This window comes from Mobula birostris, chromosome 6 (assembly GCF_030028105.1).
Source record: "Mobula birostris isolate sMobBir1 chromosome 6, sMobBir1.hap1, whole genome shotgun sequence".
Classification (NCBI taxonomy): Eukaryota; Metazoa; Chordata; class Chondrichthyes; order Myliobatiformes; family Myliobatidae; genus Mobula; species Mobula birostris.
In genome coordinates this window covers 110,030,498-110,048,371 of record NC_092375.1, presented here as the reverse complement: position 1 = coordinate 110,048,371, position 17,874 = coordinate 110,030,498, and the positions used below count along the sequence as shown (strand labels likewise).

At 44.6% G+C, this 17,874-nt stretch overlaps 1 protein-coding gene across 1 annotated transcript; it reads left to right on the top strand.

The window, feature by feature from the left end:
- The first annotated feature begins 5,691 nt into the window (after positions 1-5,691).
- Positions 5,692-17,150, top strand: LOC140199248 (indian hedgehog protein-like). Its single transcript, XM_072260970.1, has 2 exons — positions 5,692-5,950; positions 12,355-17,150. Exons 1-2 carry the CDS (start codon positions 5,728-5,730, stop codon positions 13,008-13,010), a joined length of 879 nt encoding a protein of 292 aa, XP_072117071.1. The 5' UTR covers positions 5,692-5,727; the 3' UTR covers positions 13,011-17,150.
- Positions 17,151-17,874: the final 724 nt, after the last annotated feature.

Sequence of the window (17,874 nt, the reverse complement as noted above, 5' to 3'; positions counted from 1 at the left end):
CTTCCTGTGACCGTGTGGGTTTGATTGTTTTAGCCAGGGTTGGTAATAGGGGACACATATTAAATGCTCCCAATGGTGTGCATCTCAAATAGCCTCAGACAACCAAGTCCAGCTCCTGGCCTTCATGCGTGGCTTAGCTACTAAGCCTGGTGGAACCGTTTCTACTGTCAGGAGAAGGAACAAGGGTGGGTTACTGGCGCCTTAAAACCAGTCACTTCAGTCAGATGGGGCTCATCAGCTGTACTTGACAGCTCATCTATGAGAAAGAAAACTCTGATTTCAAACCTCTTCTGCCTTGTGGCTATACCCACTGACGAGGAAAGCTTCAGGTGTAAGTCCAGAGGGAAAATCCAGAGCTGTCTTAAGGCAGTGCTACATTAAGTTCAATGTTAATCGGCAACACTGCTGATACCAAACTGTATCAGTCTCTGCTGTTCCTTAAGATTCATCAGCTGTGTGGAGAAGGGGAGCCTGCGCATGGGCACCAGCTTACTCTTCATATCATACTGCCCTGGTCTGCATATCACGTAGACAGCTGGGACATAACATCCATGGTATTACATGGTTAGAGCATTGGCTGATTGGTAGGAGGCAGCGAGTGGGAATAAAAGGATCCTTTTCTGGTTGGCTGCCAGTGCCTAGTGGTGTCCGCAGGGGTCAGTGATGGGACTGATTCTTTTTATGCTTTGTTGCCAAGTTTGCAGATGATATGAAGATTGGTGGAGGGACAGGTAGTGTTAAGGAAACAGGTAGGCTGCAGAAGGACTTAGACAGATTAAGAGAATGGACAAGAAAGTGGCAAATGAAATGCAATGTTGGACAATGCATGGTCATGCTCTTTGGTAGTAGAAATAAATGTGCAACTATTTTCTAAGTAGGGAGGAATTCCAAATATCTGAGATGCAAAGGGACTTGGGAGTCCTTGTGCAGAACACTCTGAAGGTTAACTTGCAAATTGAGTCAGTGGTGAGGAAAGCAAATGCAATGTTAGCATTAATTTCAAGAGGTCTAGAACAGTGGTCCCCAACCTCTGGTCCGTGGCCCAATACCGGGCCGCGAAGCTTAGCCCGGAGGTTGGGGGCCACTGGTCTAGAATACAAGAGCAGGGAGGTGATGTTGGGGCTTTATAAGGCACTGGTGAGGCCTCACCTTGAGTATTGTGAACGGTTTTGGGCTCCTCGTCTAAGAAAAGATGTGCTGGCATTGGAGAGGGCTCAGAGGAGGTTCACAAGGATGATTCCAGGAATGAAAGGCTTATCATATGAAGAACGTTTGATAGATCTGGGTCTGTACTCATTGGAATTTAGAAGGATGGGGGGGATCTCAACGAAACCTTTTGAATGTTAAAAGGCCTAGACAGAGTAGATGTGGAAAGGATGTTTCCCATAGTGGGGGAGTCTAGGACAAGAGGGCACAGCCTCAGGATAGAGGGGCATCCATTTAAAACAAAGATGCAGAGAAATTTCTTTAGCCAGAGGGTGGTGAATTTGTGGAATTTGTTACCACAGGCAGCTGTGGAGGCCAGATCACTGGGTGTATTTAAGACAGAGCTTGCTAGGTTCTTGATTGGACATGGTATCAAAGGTTACAGGAAAAAGGCCAGGGAGTGGCTGAGGAGCAGAAAAAAGGATCAACCATGATTGAATGATGGAGCAGATTCGATGGGCCAAATGGCCTAATTCTGCTCTTATGTCTTATGATCTTATGGTCCCCAACCAGCGGCGGGCCTTAAGATAGAGTAGATGTGGAGAGGATGTTTCCTATAGTCAGGGAGTCTAGGACAAGAGAGCACAGCCTCAGAATAGAACAAATTCTCTTCAGAACAGAGATGAGGAGGAATTTCTTTATCTAGCAGATGGTGATTATCTTTTTACTGGCCCTCTAACCGAAACTAATCTCTTCTGTCATGAAATTTGTTGTTTTGCAGCAGCAGTACCTTGTAAAACATAATAACAAAACTATAAATGCAAAAAAGAAAATTATATAGTGAGGTAGTGTTCATGGATTTGTCATCCATTTGGAAATCTGATGGTGGAGGCGAAGAAGCTGTTCCTGAATTGTTGAATGTGTGTCTTCAGACTCCTGTACCTCCTTCTGGATGGTAGAAATGAGAAGAGGGCATGCCCTGGGCGATGGGGGTCCTCAATGATGGATGCTGCCCTTCTGAGGCAATCTCTTTTGAAGGTGTCTCCGATGCTGAGAGGCTAGTGTCCATGATGGTGCTGGCTGAGTTTACAACTTCCTGCAGTTTTTCCCGATCCTGTGCAGTGGCCCCTCCATATCAGAGAGTGATGCAACCACATAGAATGCTCTTCATGACACATCTGTAGAAATTTGCCACTCTCTTTGCTGATGTATCAAGACTCCTCAAATTCCTAATGAAATATAGCCACTAATTTTTCCTCCCTCTGTTCACTCTTCTTCCATTCCCCTCTCTGGCTTCCATCTTACCTCTTCTCTTCTCTTCACTTGTCTATCACCTCCCTCGGTTCTTCTCTTCTCCTCACTTGTCTATCACCTTCCTTCTTTTTTTTTCCCGTTGTCCACTCTCCTCTCCCATCAGATCCCTTCTTCCTCAGTCCTTTACCTTTTCCATCAATCATCTCCCAGCTTCTCATTTCACCTGCCCCTCCCCCAGTTGCCCAACCACCTGGCTTCACCTATCATCTTCTAGCTTGCACCCCTTCCCTTCCCCTCACCTACTTATTCTGGCTTCTTGCCCCTTCTTTCCAGTTCTGATGAAGAATCTCAGCTGTTTATTCCCCTCCACAGATGCTGCCCAACTTGCTGAATTCCTCCAGCATTTTGTATGTGTTACTTCCTATATGCAGTGCTGATCTGTGAGAGTGGCAGAGATTGGAAAGGTCAGAAATCGTAATGTGTGCTTTGGCTTGACTGAGTAAAGGGTCCTGTTCTTGTATTGAATGGCTCTTTTGATCAGCTAATCTGTGACAACGGGAATTATCAGGGCAATGTAGAAAATAGTATGAATTGGATTGACATCGTTTGGGTGGGAAGGGTCTAATTGGCTTATGGCAGTATTGAGATCCATAAACGCATATTTGCTCTTTAAAATGTAACTGCCCCAGTAAACTATTAGCAATTGTGAACTCAAAGGTATGCAGCCTTATCTGGAAATTGGCACAGGCTCATTACTACTCAATTAAACACACCATTTGGCAGCTTGGTCCAAAGGCAAGTGAGCTATCAATAAGTACAAGAACTTGAGGCCTTTCTTCCTGCTAATGGATGCCTTTGTTTAATCAAGGCTGATGCACAACATTCAACCAATGTGAAAAATAAGTCAAATTGTGCAAATAATAATGAGAAAATAAATCATACCAAGAACACGAGTTATAGAGTCCTTGGAAGTGATTCTGTAGACTGTGGAGTTGTGGTGAGTTAACAATACTGGTTCAAGAGCCAGAAGCTTGATAGTTGGAGAATAATAACTGTTTCTGATCCTGGTGGTGTGAGACCTGATGCTCTTGTGCCTCCTTATGGATGGCAGTAGCAAGAAGAGAGGTGGCCTGGATGTTAGAAGTCCTTGTTGATGGATGCTGCTTTCTTGTGGCAGTGCAATTTGTAGATGCACTGAATGGTGAAGGGTTAGGGGACCATAGTGGCGATCTGACAATGATGGGATTTTCCAGAGGGAACTTCTCAGTGTGCATCAAAATCAAAGTAGTCAAAGTAAATTTATTATCAAAGTACACGTGTTACTATACAAAACCCTGAGATTCATTTTCTTGTAGATATTTACAGGAAAGTGATGAAATTCAATAGAATTTATGAAATATCTAAGACTGTCAATCAACCAACGTGGACAAATCTGGCAAATAAATAAATAAATAAATCATACCGAGGACATCAGTTTTAGAGTCCTTCAAAGTGAGTCTGGAGGTTGTAGAAACAGTTCAGTGTTGAGGTGAGTGAAGTTATCCACGCTGGTTCAGGAGCCTGATGGCTGTAAGGTAATGACTGTTCCACTAGGTTCAGGGACAGTTATTTCTGCAAACGAAGAGACTGAACAACCAAAAACCCCAACCACTAACCACAACCACCAATTACAGTACTCTTGCCCACATTGCAGCTGAATATGTGGATCCTAGATTGACCTCTATAGTCACCTGAGGACTCATCAATAGACAAACCCTTAGGAGAACATCACACTCAACTCAAGTGATCGGACTACTACTACTACTACTATGCTACAACCATCGGGCAGGATAGACAAACGAGAGTCAATAAATGTTGTTTATTTGGATTTTCAGAAAGCCTTTGACAAGGTGCCGCACATGAGGCTGCTTAACAAGATAAGAACCCGTGGTATTATAGGAAAGGTACCAGATGGAAGATAGCTCGGAGGACTGACCGGCAGGAGGCAAAGAGTGGAAATAAAGGGGAGCTTTTCTGGTTGGCTGTCAGTGACTAGTGGTGTTCCACAGGGATAGAAGGAAAAAATAGGTAGACTTTTTTCTAAACGGAGAGGAAATACAAAAATCCGAGGTGCAAAGGGACTTTAGGGTCCCCATACAGGACTCCCTAAGAATTAGCTTGCAGGTTGAGTCCGTTGTGAGGAAGGCAAATGTAATGTTAGCATTCATTTCAAGAGGACTAAAATATAAAAGCAAGAATGTGATACTGAGGTTTTATGAGGTACTGGTGAGGCCTCACTTGGAGTATTGTGAGCAGTTTTAATGGAGGTCCTTGATAATGGATGCTGCTTTCTTGTTGCAGTTCTCCTTGTAGAGGTACTCAATGGTGGGGAGGGATTTTCCTGTGATCGACTGGAGCACTTTGTGTCCACTTTTCTCTTCCTGGTGTTTCCATACCAGGCTACAATGTAACATGTCAGGATATAGCATTCATTTTATACTCCCAATGGGAAGCTTCTCTCCATCCACACTGTCTATACCAGAATGCAAGACAAGCTTTTCACTCTATCGTGGTACATGTGACAAGACCAATACCAATAGAAGCTTCAAGACTTGAAATGCCTTGATTCTATCCCCCTTAAAACTTCCTCTAATCCTACTAGATTACCCCACCTGCTCCACACTATTCATGTCACAGAAGTCCCTCATCTCTGGAATCACATGATTAAATCTCTTCTGCACCTTCTCTAAAACTTTTATTTATTTGGCAGATTGGTACAGAAACTGGTAAATTGGTTTATTATTATCACATGTGCCAAGGTACAGTGAAGAAAAACTTTGTTTTGCATGCCATCCATACAGGTCATTTGATTACAAGACTACATTGAATTAGTACAAGGAAAAACAATAACAAATTGCAGAATAAAGTATATTGCCATGCTGACGTGTATTGTGAGGTCAAGAGTCCATCTTATTATACAAAAGGTCATTTTAATAGTCTTACAACTTTGGGATAGAATCTGTCCTTGTGCTCGTCCCTGGCAGTATGTGCTCCTGCCTGATGGAAGAGAGTAAAGAGAGGATGCTCAGGATGGATTCAGAGTGGGGGGAAGAGATTGGGCAGGAGATAGCAGATGTCACCTTCCTATCAGCTGACTTGCTGAGTTCGTGTGCTGCTCCAGATTCTAGTATCTGCCGTCCCCTGTATCTCCACAAACAACTGTAGACTAGGTGGAGGGAAGGATACAGGGGTTGTGGTGGTATCAGGGAACTTGGCCCCATCTAATAATTCTCTTCTCTCTTATTCCAGCGTTGCAAAGATAAGCTGAATGCCCTTGCAATCTCGGTGATGAACCAGTGGCCTGGCGTGAGGCTGCGAGTGACCGAAGGTTGGGATGAAGACGGTCACCATTCTGTGCAGTCCTTGCACTATGAGGGACGGGCAGTGGACATCACCACCTCAGACAGAGACCGTTCCAAGTATGGGATGCTGGCGCGGCTGGCGGTCGAGGCAGGCTTTGACTGGGTCTACTACGAATCAAAGGCTCACATTCATTGTTCAGTCAAATCAGGTAAAAGATTCCACTCAATTTACATAGTGGCAAGCTTTTCTGAATCACAACCTATAATTAGTCAAGTTATTTATTTATCACATGTGAAATGTGTCATTTACACTAACAACCGTGGTGACACAACACAATGGTGAGCAAGTGTCTCCACACATTCTGGCAATCACTATGTTTGGTAGAACAACACAAGCTACAACAACATCAACAACACAACAACAACAGCAAAACAAGCCTCCCACTTACACACACAGGCAGAATTAGAACCTTTCTGTGAAAAATATCTGTTAGCATACAGAACGGTACAGCACAGGAACAGGGTCTTTGGCACATGAGGTTCTGCCTGCATATGGTCCTGACGCCTCCTTTCTCTGCATATTCTTGCGTCTATCCAAGAGATTCTTAAAAACCTCTATTGTGTCTGTCTCCACCACCATCTCTGTCAGTGCATTCCAGGCACCCACAGCACACTGTGTTCAAACGAACCTGTCCCTCACATTTCTAGAGATCGTTGACGATGGACGTTGCCTTCCTGGGGAAGTGCCACCTGTATATACTACTGATGGTGGCAGCAAAGTGCCTCTGATGTATTGGGCGGAGCTCATTCCTCTCTGCAGCTTGTTACATTCCTGCGCATTTGAATTACCCTACCAGACCATGATACAACCAGTTAGTACATCTAGAACATAGAACAGTACAGGCCATTCAGCCCACAATGTTGTGCCAATCTATATAAACCTACTCCATGATCAATCTACCCTTCTCTCCTACACAGCCCATAGTCCTCCATTTTTCTTACATCTATGTGCCCATCTAACAGCCTTTTAAATGTCTCTAATGTATCAGCCACTAGCACAGGGAGTCCCAACCTTCTTTATGCCATGGACCAATACCACTTAGCAAGAGATCCATTGACCCCAGGTTAGGAACCCCCTGCTCTAGCACAATTGCCAGCAGTGCAACCCAGGAACCCACCTCTCTGTGTGAACCCACCCCTGACATCTCCCCTAAACTCACCTTCACTCACATTAAATGATGTCCTCTGGGATTGGCCATTGCCACCCTGGGAATAAAGGTGCCGGCTGGAAATTTGCTGGGGTGTTCGGTGGAAAGCCAAACCTCCTTAATCTCCTAACAAAGTAAGGAGATACTGGTGCCTGTTCCTTGTGATTGCATTTCTGTTCTGGACCCAGCACAAGTCGTCCAATATGTTAGCCCCAGGATTTTAATACTGCTGATTCTCTCCCTTGCCATCATATGAGATGGTGCAGGAGAACATAGAACATAGAAAACCTACAGCACAATACAGGCCCTTCAGCCCACAATGCTGTGCCAAACATGCACTTACTTTAGAAATAACTTACCCATAGCCATCTATTTCCTAAGTTCCATGTACCTATCCAGGTTGAGAGATGTATGAGGGGTGTGGGGGGGGGGGGGAAGAATGTCTAAAGTAAGTGTTTTACACAGGTGGTGGTGGGTATATGGAGTGCCCTGCCAGAGATGGTAATAGAAGCAAATACATTAGACACTCTTGAATAGACACATGGATGAAAGGCTTAAGGTTTATATGGGAGAGATTGATCTTAGGGTAAGTTAACATTGTGGCTTGTAGGCCAGCACTGTGCTATACTGTTCTATGTTCTGTGTCCTGGTTCCTTGCGGATAATAAACAAATCTACCACCTATACACAAGGGGATAATTTACACAACTTTGAGATGTGGGAAGAAACCAGAGCACTCAGATAAAATCAATGCAGCCGCAGGGGTATTGTGCAAGTTTCTTTGGAAGCGTTATCTGACGTTAGCATTGAGCCTGGCTCACTGAAAACAGTGTGGCCACAGCTCTACTAGCAGTACCACTGTGCCAACCCTATGGACACAAGGACTCATATTCTGTAAATATAAACAAGAGCTGATGACCCTTGTGGTATTCACAGTGATTGTTATTCACTGTAACACATACTAGAACTGTCATCCCTGTACAGGCAGAGGCAGGAATCGAACCTGGTTGGGTCGTAAAACAATTGTGCTAACCACTATACTACTGTGCCACCTAACAAGTTAGAGAAAGAGTGATAAATAATGGATAAATAAGGCAAAGTGGCCATTCTGTACAGATAGGATAGGTTCTAGATTAGCAAAGGCATCCAGGGTTATAGGGAGAAGCCAGGAGAATGGGGTTGAGAGGGAAAATAAATCAGCTATGATCGGATAACAGAGCAAACTCAATGGGCCAAGTGCCTGATTCTGCTCCTATGTCTTACGGTCTTATATTTTGATAGAAGGTATTGAAGGAGGGAGAAGCCCTGGCCTGTGCTACATGCCTGTTATGTTATACCATGCTCATGGAGAAGGACTTGGTAGGTAGATGATTGATGGCAGAAAAGGCTTCTTCAAAACAGGGAGGGAATATGAGTTACCTGAAGTTCTAGACCACTTCCTTCAAAATGCAGAAAGGAGAAAGGAATTTGTGCCTGAAAAAGCCTCGTTGGAGCTGGTGGAAGTTGCAAAGGAGTTGTTGAACATGTTGTACTGTGCATATGAAGTGTGGTGTGGTGGGTGGTGAGGACCTCGCTTTCCGATTCTGTGCAGTAGGAGAGAGGCTGAGAGCAGAGGAAAGGGAAATAGACAAGACGCACTTAAGGATTCTCGCAATCGAGCCGAGTTGCTCAGTGAGAGACTGATGCGGGGCCGGCTGCCTTCAATGGAGAATGCACTGATTTTGAGGCAGGGAGTGGCAGGGAGTTTGCCTGACATGTACTGTTGTCATGGTATCCCTATTTGCTCTGAACTTAAGCAAACAGAATATCAGGGAATTATTCACTGGGTAAACTTTGGTCGTGATCCCTTATAAGGTTAAAAGCAATATAGTAAATGGGCATGGCAGGCATGAATGGAGAGTTAGAGACACTGAGGGAGAGGGATAAGGGATGCCGGGAAACCGTCTTAAAGAGGTAAAGGCAATAGGACATAGAATGTACAGCTCAGTACAGCTCAGGACAGTCTCTTCGGCCCACAATGTTGTGCCAACCTTTTATCTTACTCTGTAATCAATCTATTGCTTCCTCTCCCACAGCCCTCCATTTCCTTTCATCCATATGCTCATCTACAAGTCTCTTATATGTCCCTAACACATCTGCCTCTACCACCACCCCTGGACGTGCATTCAGGTGTTAAGTCAAACTAATTAAACCATTGATTTCTAATTAATCTAATCTCTCTTCCTTACACATTGATCACAAACCTTCCTTCTAGGCATATTCATGTGTGTATCTAAGAGCCTCTTAAATACTCCTATCCTATTTGTCTCAGCCACCACTGCTGGCAGCCACCATTCTCTGTGTAAAAAAAAAACGTGCCCCATTTATCTCCTTTGTACTTTCCCCCTCTCGCCTCAAATATGTACCTGCCCTCTGGTACTAACATTTCAATCCTGGAAGAAAGATACTGGCTGTCTAATTTATTTCTGCCTTGCATGATTTTATAAACTTCTGTAAAATGTCTCCTCAGCCTCCATCATGCTAGATAGAACTGTCCCAGCTTGTCCAAGCTCTCCTCAAAGCACATCCCCCAAACCATGCAGCATCCTGGTAAACATCCTCTGCGCTCTGCACCATCTCCAAAGCCTCCACATCCTTCCTATAATGAGGTGACCAGAACTAAATACTCTAAATGTGACCTATCCAAAGTTTTATAAAGTTGCAACATAACTTCTTCGCTCTTAAACTTAATGTCTCCACTAATGAAGGCAAGCATTCCATATGGCTTCTTTACTGCCACATCAACCTGTGCAGCCACTTTTAGGGAGCCATATACCTGGACTCCGTTCATCAGTACTGTTAGGATTCTGCCATTAAAAAGAATGTTAGATTTCCCAAAGTGCAGCAGGCCACGCCTGCCCGCATTAAACTTCATCTGCCACTTCCTTGTCTATATTTACAACTAATCTATATCCTGCTGTATCCTTTGTCAGTCTTCCATGCAATCTTTGAAGAGATGGAAGAAAAGAAAAAAACTCAAGTGATTTTGCAGATGTTGGAAATCCAGAGCAACACATACGAAATGATGGAGGAACTCAGCGGGTCGGGCAGCATCTATGTAGACGAGTAAACTGTCCAAGTTTCTGGCCAAGAAACATTCTCCCGATGAAGGTCTTGGCCCAAAGCATCGACTGCTTATTCTTCTCCTGTAGATGCTGCCTGACCTGCCGAATTCCTCCAGCATTTTGAGACAGTGATGGAAACAGGAGAGTGATGAAGGTTGTTATTAGAAAGAATAGGTGTGGGAGGGTGGATAGAGGCAAACAGTAAGAGGGAGAATCAGGTCTTGAGAGAGGCTGAGAGGTAGAGGGAGGAGGAGAAAGAAGGAGCAGAGAACAGGACAGAGAAAGATGAGGGGAGAGAAAGAGAAGAGAATGAGCTGATAGTTACTGTATGAGAGAAAGATACAAGGAGATTGACGTGTAGATGAAGTGTTGTGGGGGATGGATGACCTTCTGAAAAGACAGAAGGAAGGTAGACATACAGGAAAACAAGCTGTTTTTCATCCGGAACTGTTTCTGATTACCTTATCTCACAAATTCTATTCAGTCTGTTAGTTTCATGATTGCCCTGTTTTGCTCCCGCTGTTCTTTCTTATACAAACTATTGAAAGAAGGAGGACGAGTTCAAAACTTGCATAAGATGGTCAGCAAATATGAAAGTCTCAGGTTAACCCTTTGCAGGGAACTCATTGATTGCTGAGCTCTTGACATTAAGAACAATGTTGACAACTCAGAGAGAGAGAGAGAGAGAGAGAAAGAGAGAGAGAGAGGGAGATGGAATGTAAAGGAGAGAGTGGGATAGGTAATAAAAGAGAGGGCAAGGAAGAGAGAGAGAGAGAGAGAAAGAGAGAAGGGTGGAGGGAAAAGGAGAGAGAGAAATTTAATGAGTGTATTTCAAAATCATGAAACCATTTCACTGACAGTGGGTTTGGTAACCAATATGTTTTAAGATTATTGACAGTGGATGGTTGCTAAGGTGAAGTTTTGTTATGCCGAGTGCTAGCCTTTGTACAACACTGCCTGAAAGGGTGTGGGAAAGATCTCAACCTGTTGCAAAGAATGGGGCGAACCCAAACGCAAGACTCTGACTCGGAGATTGAGTTAGGATGGAGAGTGGCTGGAGCTGAACGGCAAACAGGAGGGTGAACAGGAAGGCAGGAGGCAGGCAGAACTTATCTTGACACGGAGAGTTGCTGGCGCTGAACGGCAAACGGGAGACAGGCGGCAGGCAAAACCTATCTTGACACGGAGCGTAGAAAGGCAAGCGGTAGACAATACTTTTCTTGACACAGAGAGACAGAGTTACACAAGTAAACCTCGGTACTGAAGTAAAACTTAGAATCCTTATCTTGACACGGAGAGATGAAGTTACCCAGGTAAACCTCGGTACTGAAGTAAAACTTAGAATACACAATCTTAAGCGGCCGGGAGTATTAATTACCATACTGGCTAAACAATGTTCTGGCAACGAGTGGATACAAAGCCGGGGTTTTTATGCTGCAGGTCTTGATGAGAACCAGGTGTGCCGCCATCAAAGGGAATTAGGAGAAAATGGGGAATTAACGGTCGGGACCATGACACAACCAGAAATGTTCAAAAACAGAATTAAATAATTAATTGAAAAGGGCAATCAAACTGCAGGGCAATCTGGAGGCAGAGAGAAGCCTGGAGAGGGGCAAGTTTGACTAACTACCCTTGCACCAACACATGCTGAATGGCATCCTGTGAAGTTTCTTTATTTACTGAGTGTCCTTCTTGCAGTCTTTTCTCTCACTCCTAGTTAACTTGCTACACCCTCGGGCTTGTGCTATGCCTTTCTTCACCCCTTTTTGCTGCTGTTACTTTTTCCCTCCTCTCCCATCTTTTGCTTTAAACCATCTGCCTCCTTCACTTCCCTGACTCCAAGCCTCTCGCCTCGAACCAGGAATTTCCTCCAAGCCCCAGATAAAAGGTTAGCACAACCTTGTGGACTGAAGGGCCTGTACTGTGCTGTACTGTTCTACCATTTTAAAGTGAATGGAGGAAAGTACAGGGGGGATGTCAGGCGTAAGTTTTATACAAAGAGAGTGGTGGGGGTGTAGAACGTGCTGCCGGGGTGATGGTAGACTTAGATACATTAGAGACATTTAGGAAACTCCTAGATAGGTACATGGTTGATAGCAAAGTGGAAGGTTATGTAGGAGGGAAAGATCAGATTGATTTTAGAAGAGGTAAAAGTTTGGCACAACATCATGGGTCAAGGGGACTGCACTGAGCTGTAAGGTTCTATGTTCTATGTCTCCTTGCATGACTGTCTTCACACATTTACTGAATCAAGGCTGGAAGTTGATGCTAATCCCTCTTGATGTCTTCAATGTTTCCCCAGATCATTCCATGGCAGCCAAAACTGGCGGCTGCTTCCCTGGGAATTCGAGCATCCTGATGGAGGACGGCCGGAGGAAGAGGGTGTCCGAGCTGCAGCCCGGAGACCGGGTGCAGACCGTTGATCAAGACGGGCAGGTTGTTTTCAGCACCTTCGTGGCCTTCCTGGACCGGCAGCCTGAGGCAGTGAAGTTATTCCACGTGCTCGAGACTCAGGAGCCGCCTCGGAGGCTGCAGCTGACTGCAGCGCACCTGGTCTTCGTGGCGGACAACTTCACCTTGGACCTGGGCCGCTTCAGGCCCACCTTCGCCAGTGAGGTGAGGGCCGGACAGTACATGTACACAGTGGATGGCCCTGCGCAGGTGACGGGGGTCTCGCTGCGGGCGGACGTCGGTGCCTACGCCCCACTGACCCAGCACGGCACACTTTTGGTGGACGGTGTGCTGGCCTCCTGCTTTGCCGCCATCGAGGGCCACAGCCTGGCACAGATGGCCTTTGCCCCGCTCCGCCTCTGCCATCGATTGGCATCCATCTTCGGCCAAGTTTGCCCTGCCATCAACCAGGAGGGCATTCATTGGTACTCACAGCTACTGCACCAGATCGGCAGGCTGATCCTCAGCCCCAGTGACTTCCACCCCTGGGGCGTGGCACAAGGCTGAGGCCCGGCACCATGGGAGGGGGGGTGTCTCAGGCACGCGGGGAGGCCCCGACCTATGCCCCCGCATCTCCTCCTCCCTCCTCCCAGCAGAGGGTAAGATCAGGTAAATTGCACTGCTTTGGGGGCATTGCCCTGTGTCTACAGCTTCCGGGATTCATGGATCTGAGATCTCCCTTCTCTGGAAGGAAAAAACACCTGCTCATGATCTCTGGAGTTAGACTTTGCTTTAGCGGCATTGAGAATGAGAGTTTACTTCATTGCGGCTGAGAAAAAGGAAACTCTCACCCTTGACGAAATTACCCTGGGCCCCTACTTGAGTCAAAGCCATCTGTATCTAAATGTTGCCTTCTTCAGAGCTGCGGATAATTGGACAAGGATGTTCAGACACAATCGCGGACTCAGATTCAAAGTAATGTGTTTTTCACTCACCTATCATTTTGCAGTTTCCTTTACAAATTGCTGCGTTCCACGTTGAATGAAAATTGCTAGGTAAACATGTCACGTTCTAGCTGTACTGTGGACAGATTCACTAGTGTATCGACACAGATGTATGACTACGAAGATGTATATATCCTAAAATATCTCTCAGTGTGGGGAGAAGCATATACAGGGTTATCATCTCCATACAGAGGCTAGACAAGGGACCATAGCTTGAGTCCTGTTTGCTTTGCTGCTGAATCATGTTCATTAAAATCTTTCATCATCAGGGGCTGAAGACAACGCTGAGAACTGAAATAATATCAAATCATTAGTGATTGGTTTACATCAGAAGAGTCACAGCCAAATCCCTATGGAGATTAAAGGATTTATTCTTGGAGGTTTCCGTCTGACTTTTCCACCCTCAACATCCCTCTCAACTTGGACCCACTGTGCTCCTTTTTGACTCTTAAGGAAGGACTTGCCCCATTCATAATCTCCATCTGTGTGGGTCAGATCAGACAATCAAGGTCCTGACCCCTTTTCTCTACATGTCACCCCTCCTGACAGAAAAGGGGAGATAAATCTTCTCAAGTCTAACCTCAGGACAAACCCGGAATGAGAACTGTAAAGGGGCTTTGGAATTTGACTCTTTAATTGACTATTTGACCAGGTAGACCCTCCAATAAACCCACCCTCTAGCCTGACAATACCTTAATTTCTGTCTTCCAAAATGTGCCCACAAAACATCACCCCTCATCCCCCACGCACCCTACCTTCCTCCCCTCAACTGGACTCACCTATCCTACCAGCTCGTACACCTCCACCTTTTAATTTAGCTTCTGTCTTCTTCCTTTCCAATCCTGATGAAGGGGTCTCAGCCCAAAACGTAGACTGCTTGTCCCCTCCATAGGTGTTGCCTGATTTGCTGAGAGCCTCTAGCATTTTGAGTGTGTTGCTCACCTAACTTGTTGTCAACCATCGCACTGCAACAGGTTTCAACTGTCAGATTTGAGTTATCTGGAGGAAGGGATGGAAAGGCTCTCTTGCATAAAGTTTGGGCCCCTTATGTACTGGCATTGGAGAGATTCCAGAGGAAGTTCATGAGAATGATCCCAGGAATTAAAGGGTTAATGTTTGAGGAGCTCTGTATTCACTGACATTTAGAAGAATAAGGGGAGCTCTCATTGAAACCTATGGAATATTGGAAGGCCTAGATAGAGTGGAGGTGAAGAGGATGTTTCCTATTATGGGGAGAGTGTAGGACCAAAGGGCTCAGCCTCAGAATAGGAGGACATTCCTTTACAACAGAGATGAGGAGGAATTTCTTTAGCCAGAGGTTGGTGAATCTGTGGAATTCATTGCCACAGATTATTTTGGAGGCCAAGCCATTGGGTGTATATAAAGCAGAGGTTGATAGGTTCTTAATTAGTAAGGGTGTTAAATTTTATGGGGAGAAGGCAGGTGAGTGGGGTTGAGAGAGATAATAAATCAGCCATGATAGGACGGCCTAATTCTTCTCCTACGTCTTGTAGTCTTACAGTCTTATGGTAAGGGTTTCTAAGCTGTGGAGGCAACACTTCAGAAACTTCCCTCAGCTGACTTTGAACATGTTGGGAAACTCAAGGTCCAGTGGGAACTTATACACCCAAGTCATCAGGTTGCAGTACCCCATTTGAAGAACAGCATGACATTTGGAGTGTTATGTATAAAAAAAAGCTTGCAGATTGTACAAGAATGTTAAGTTTGAAATCCTTTGATCTCTCCAACTCTGCCCCAGTACTCATTCACACAAGATTACTCTACTCCAGATTTCCTTAACCACCTCAGTTTGTTCATGGGTTTGCTTTGGATGGCAGGAAGGCCTTTTTTTGCCAGCTGCCTTTATTGAATTTTTTTATTTATCTTCAAAAATATCTAAATACAGTTCCAATTCTTCAACCTGCAAACAGCAGTCTTATAAATCTTGAACAACACCAACAAAATGCTGGAGAAACTCAGAAGGTCAGGCAGCATCTATGGAGAGGAATAAACAGTCAACATTTTGGGTGAAGACCCTTCGTCAGGTTTGGGAATTAAGGGGGAAGAAGCCAGAATAAGAAGGTGGAGGGAAGGAGAGAGGAGTACAAGCTGCTGGGTGATAGGTGGGGGGAAAAGTACGAGGTTAGAGGAGGGGAGATGAAGTGAAAGGCTGGAAGGTGATAGGTGGAAGAGTTGAAGGGCTGAAAGAGGAATTGGCCTTCTTAGGAGAGGACTATGGACCTTTAGATCTAATCCAATGGTGGACTCTCTTTGCTCAGCCAACAACAACAAAGAAATTTCTGGCTCCTTGTTGGCTGCAAATTCACTGCTATATGTGGTATAAACATGGTGATGATGCAACCATAATAAAGGAGTTGGCCAGGAAATTTTTAGTATCCTGACAACTTGCAAGTAGTCTTCCTGCAGAAATTCCTGCTGCTCTATTTCAGGCTGAATTTTCCTGGAAGTTGTCAGTTTATGGGGGATCTTCTGACAAGATGAATGAGTTGAGAAAGGGATCGATTGCTGGTGGGTTGATGATGTTCCTGTGATGTCACATAGGGGAGTGCCAATCCAATATGGCAGCCAAAGATGGCAGAGTGGAGCCTTGAGAGATGGGGAAACATCAGAAGAGGAGGGAGGCTTTGTAACTGTGGCAATGATGGAGATGTCAAGTGGAAGGAATGTCACTCTCTGTGAATCCTAAGTACTCTGAATTGGAGAAGGAAGCAATGTTGTCCCATTTCTTTTTCTTTCTACATCATGGAAACAAAGCTCTCTCCTCTGGGCTATGTAAGTTCTGAGCCAGCTCTATAGACTGGACAAAGAGATTCAAAAGAGGGGAGTGTTTCTCATTCATTACACCCAGTGCCGTGAAAACCCCTGGAACCCGACTCCACATCACCTCTATCGACACACCAAGCAACATTGGCAAACCGCAGGACTGAAAGTCTAGCTGAATGCTTTGTATTTTGCCACGTGATGATACGCTGGATTCAACCTAGTTTAACTAATAATGTGATGATGTGCTAGACTGAACATGAGACTGAGCATGTGAGAAAACGCATACGTGACTAATCATGTGACTGGGCACAGGACGATGACTGTGTGTAACTGTACACCTGACACCATGTGTAACATGGAAATGAACATGTGACAAAACACGCAACTGAATATATACGTGTGAGCTCATGACCAAACACCAGACTGTATTACTCGTCACATGAGCTAATACATAACTGGACACGAATACATGCCTCAAAACTTGTTAGAAAATTTTATGCACACACGTACATGCACACACACATTTGGGTTTTAAATCTCCATTTACAGATATACCCCATTCAACGCTCAATTCTCCCCCTAAGTTAGCTGATTTTATTTGATTTTGGAAAGAAAATATATGTATATTTCCCACAACTACAATTTAATGTGTAAATTTACACCCCAGGCCTTGTGTGTTACTTATGAGATTTATTTTTATACTTGTGAATTGTAATATAGAATTGTAAAAGTTGGCTGTCAATATGAATTTTATTATATTATATATTAAAATGCTATCAATCTGTAAAGTTTTAATTTAAAAGATTTTCAAGAATAGAGATATTTTTATCTTGACTTCTGATGTTATTCTGGAATCTCCTGTGACTAATCTTGCAATGTACTTTGTTTTCTTCTATTTAATGAATAAAATTAATATCTGATCACTGACCTGCTCTGTCATGTGCACTGTTTCATGAGAGTGAAGGGGATGTGGAGCCATCTTGTCCGTGGTGGTCCAATTGTGGCATCTAACTGGCCAATGTAACAGACTCAAACTAACAGATCCAGTTACACTCAATGGCCACTTTATTAGTTACCTCCTGAATGTAATAAAGTGGCTACTGAGTGTATGTCCGTGGTCTTCCACTGCTGTAGCCCATCCACTTCATGGTTCTACAAGTTGTGCGTTCAGAGATGCTACTGTGCACACCACTTTGTAACGTGGTTATTTGAGTTACTGTCGCTTTCCTGTCAGCTTGAACCAGTCTGGCCATTCTCCTCTGACCTCTCTCATTAACAAGGTGTTTTTACCCACAGAAATGCCACTTACTGGATGATTTTTTAAATTTTTCACACCATTCTCCGTAAACTCTACAGACTGTTGTGTGTGAAAGTCCCAGGAGATCAGCAGTTTCTGAGATATCCAAACCATCCTATCTGGCACCAACAATCATTCCACAATCAAAGTCACTGCGATCACATTTCTTCCCCATTCTGATGTTTGGTCTAAACAACAACTGAACCTCTTGACCATGTCTGCATGCTTTAATGCATTGAGTTGCTGCCACATGATTGGAAGATTAGATAATTGCATTAACGAGCAGGTGTACAGGTATACCAAATAAAGAAGCCACTGAGAGTATTGTGGCATCTACTGGCCAATT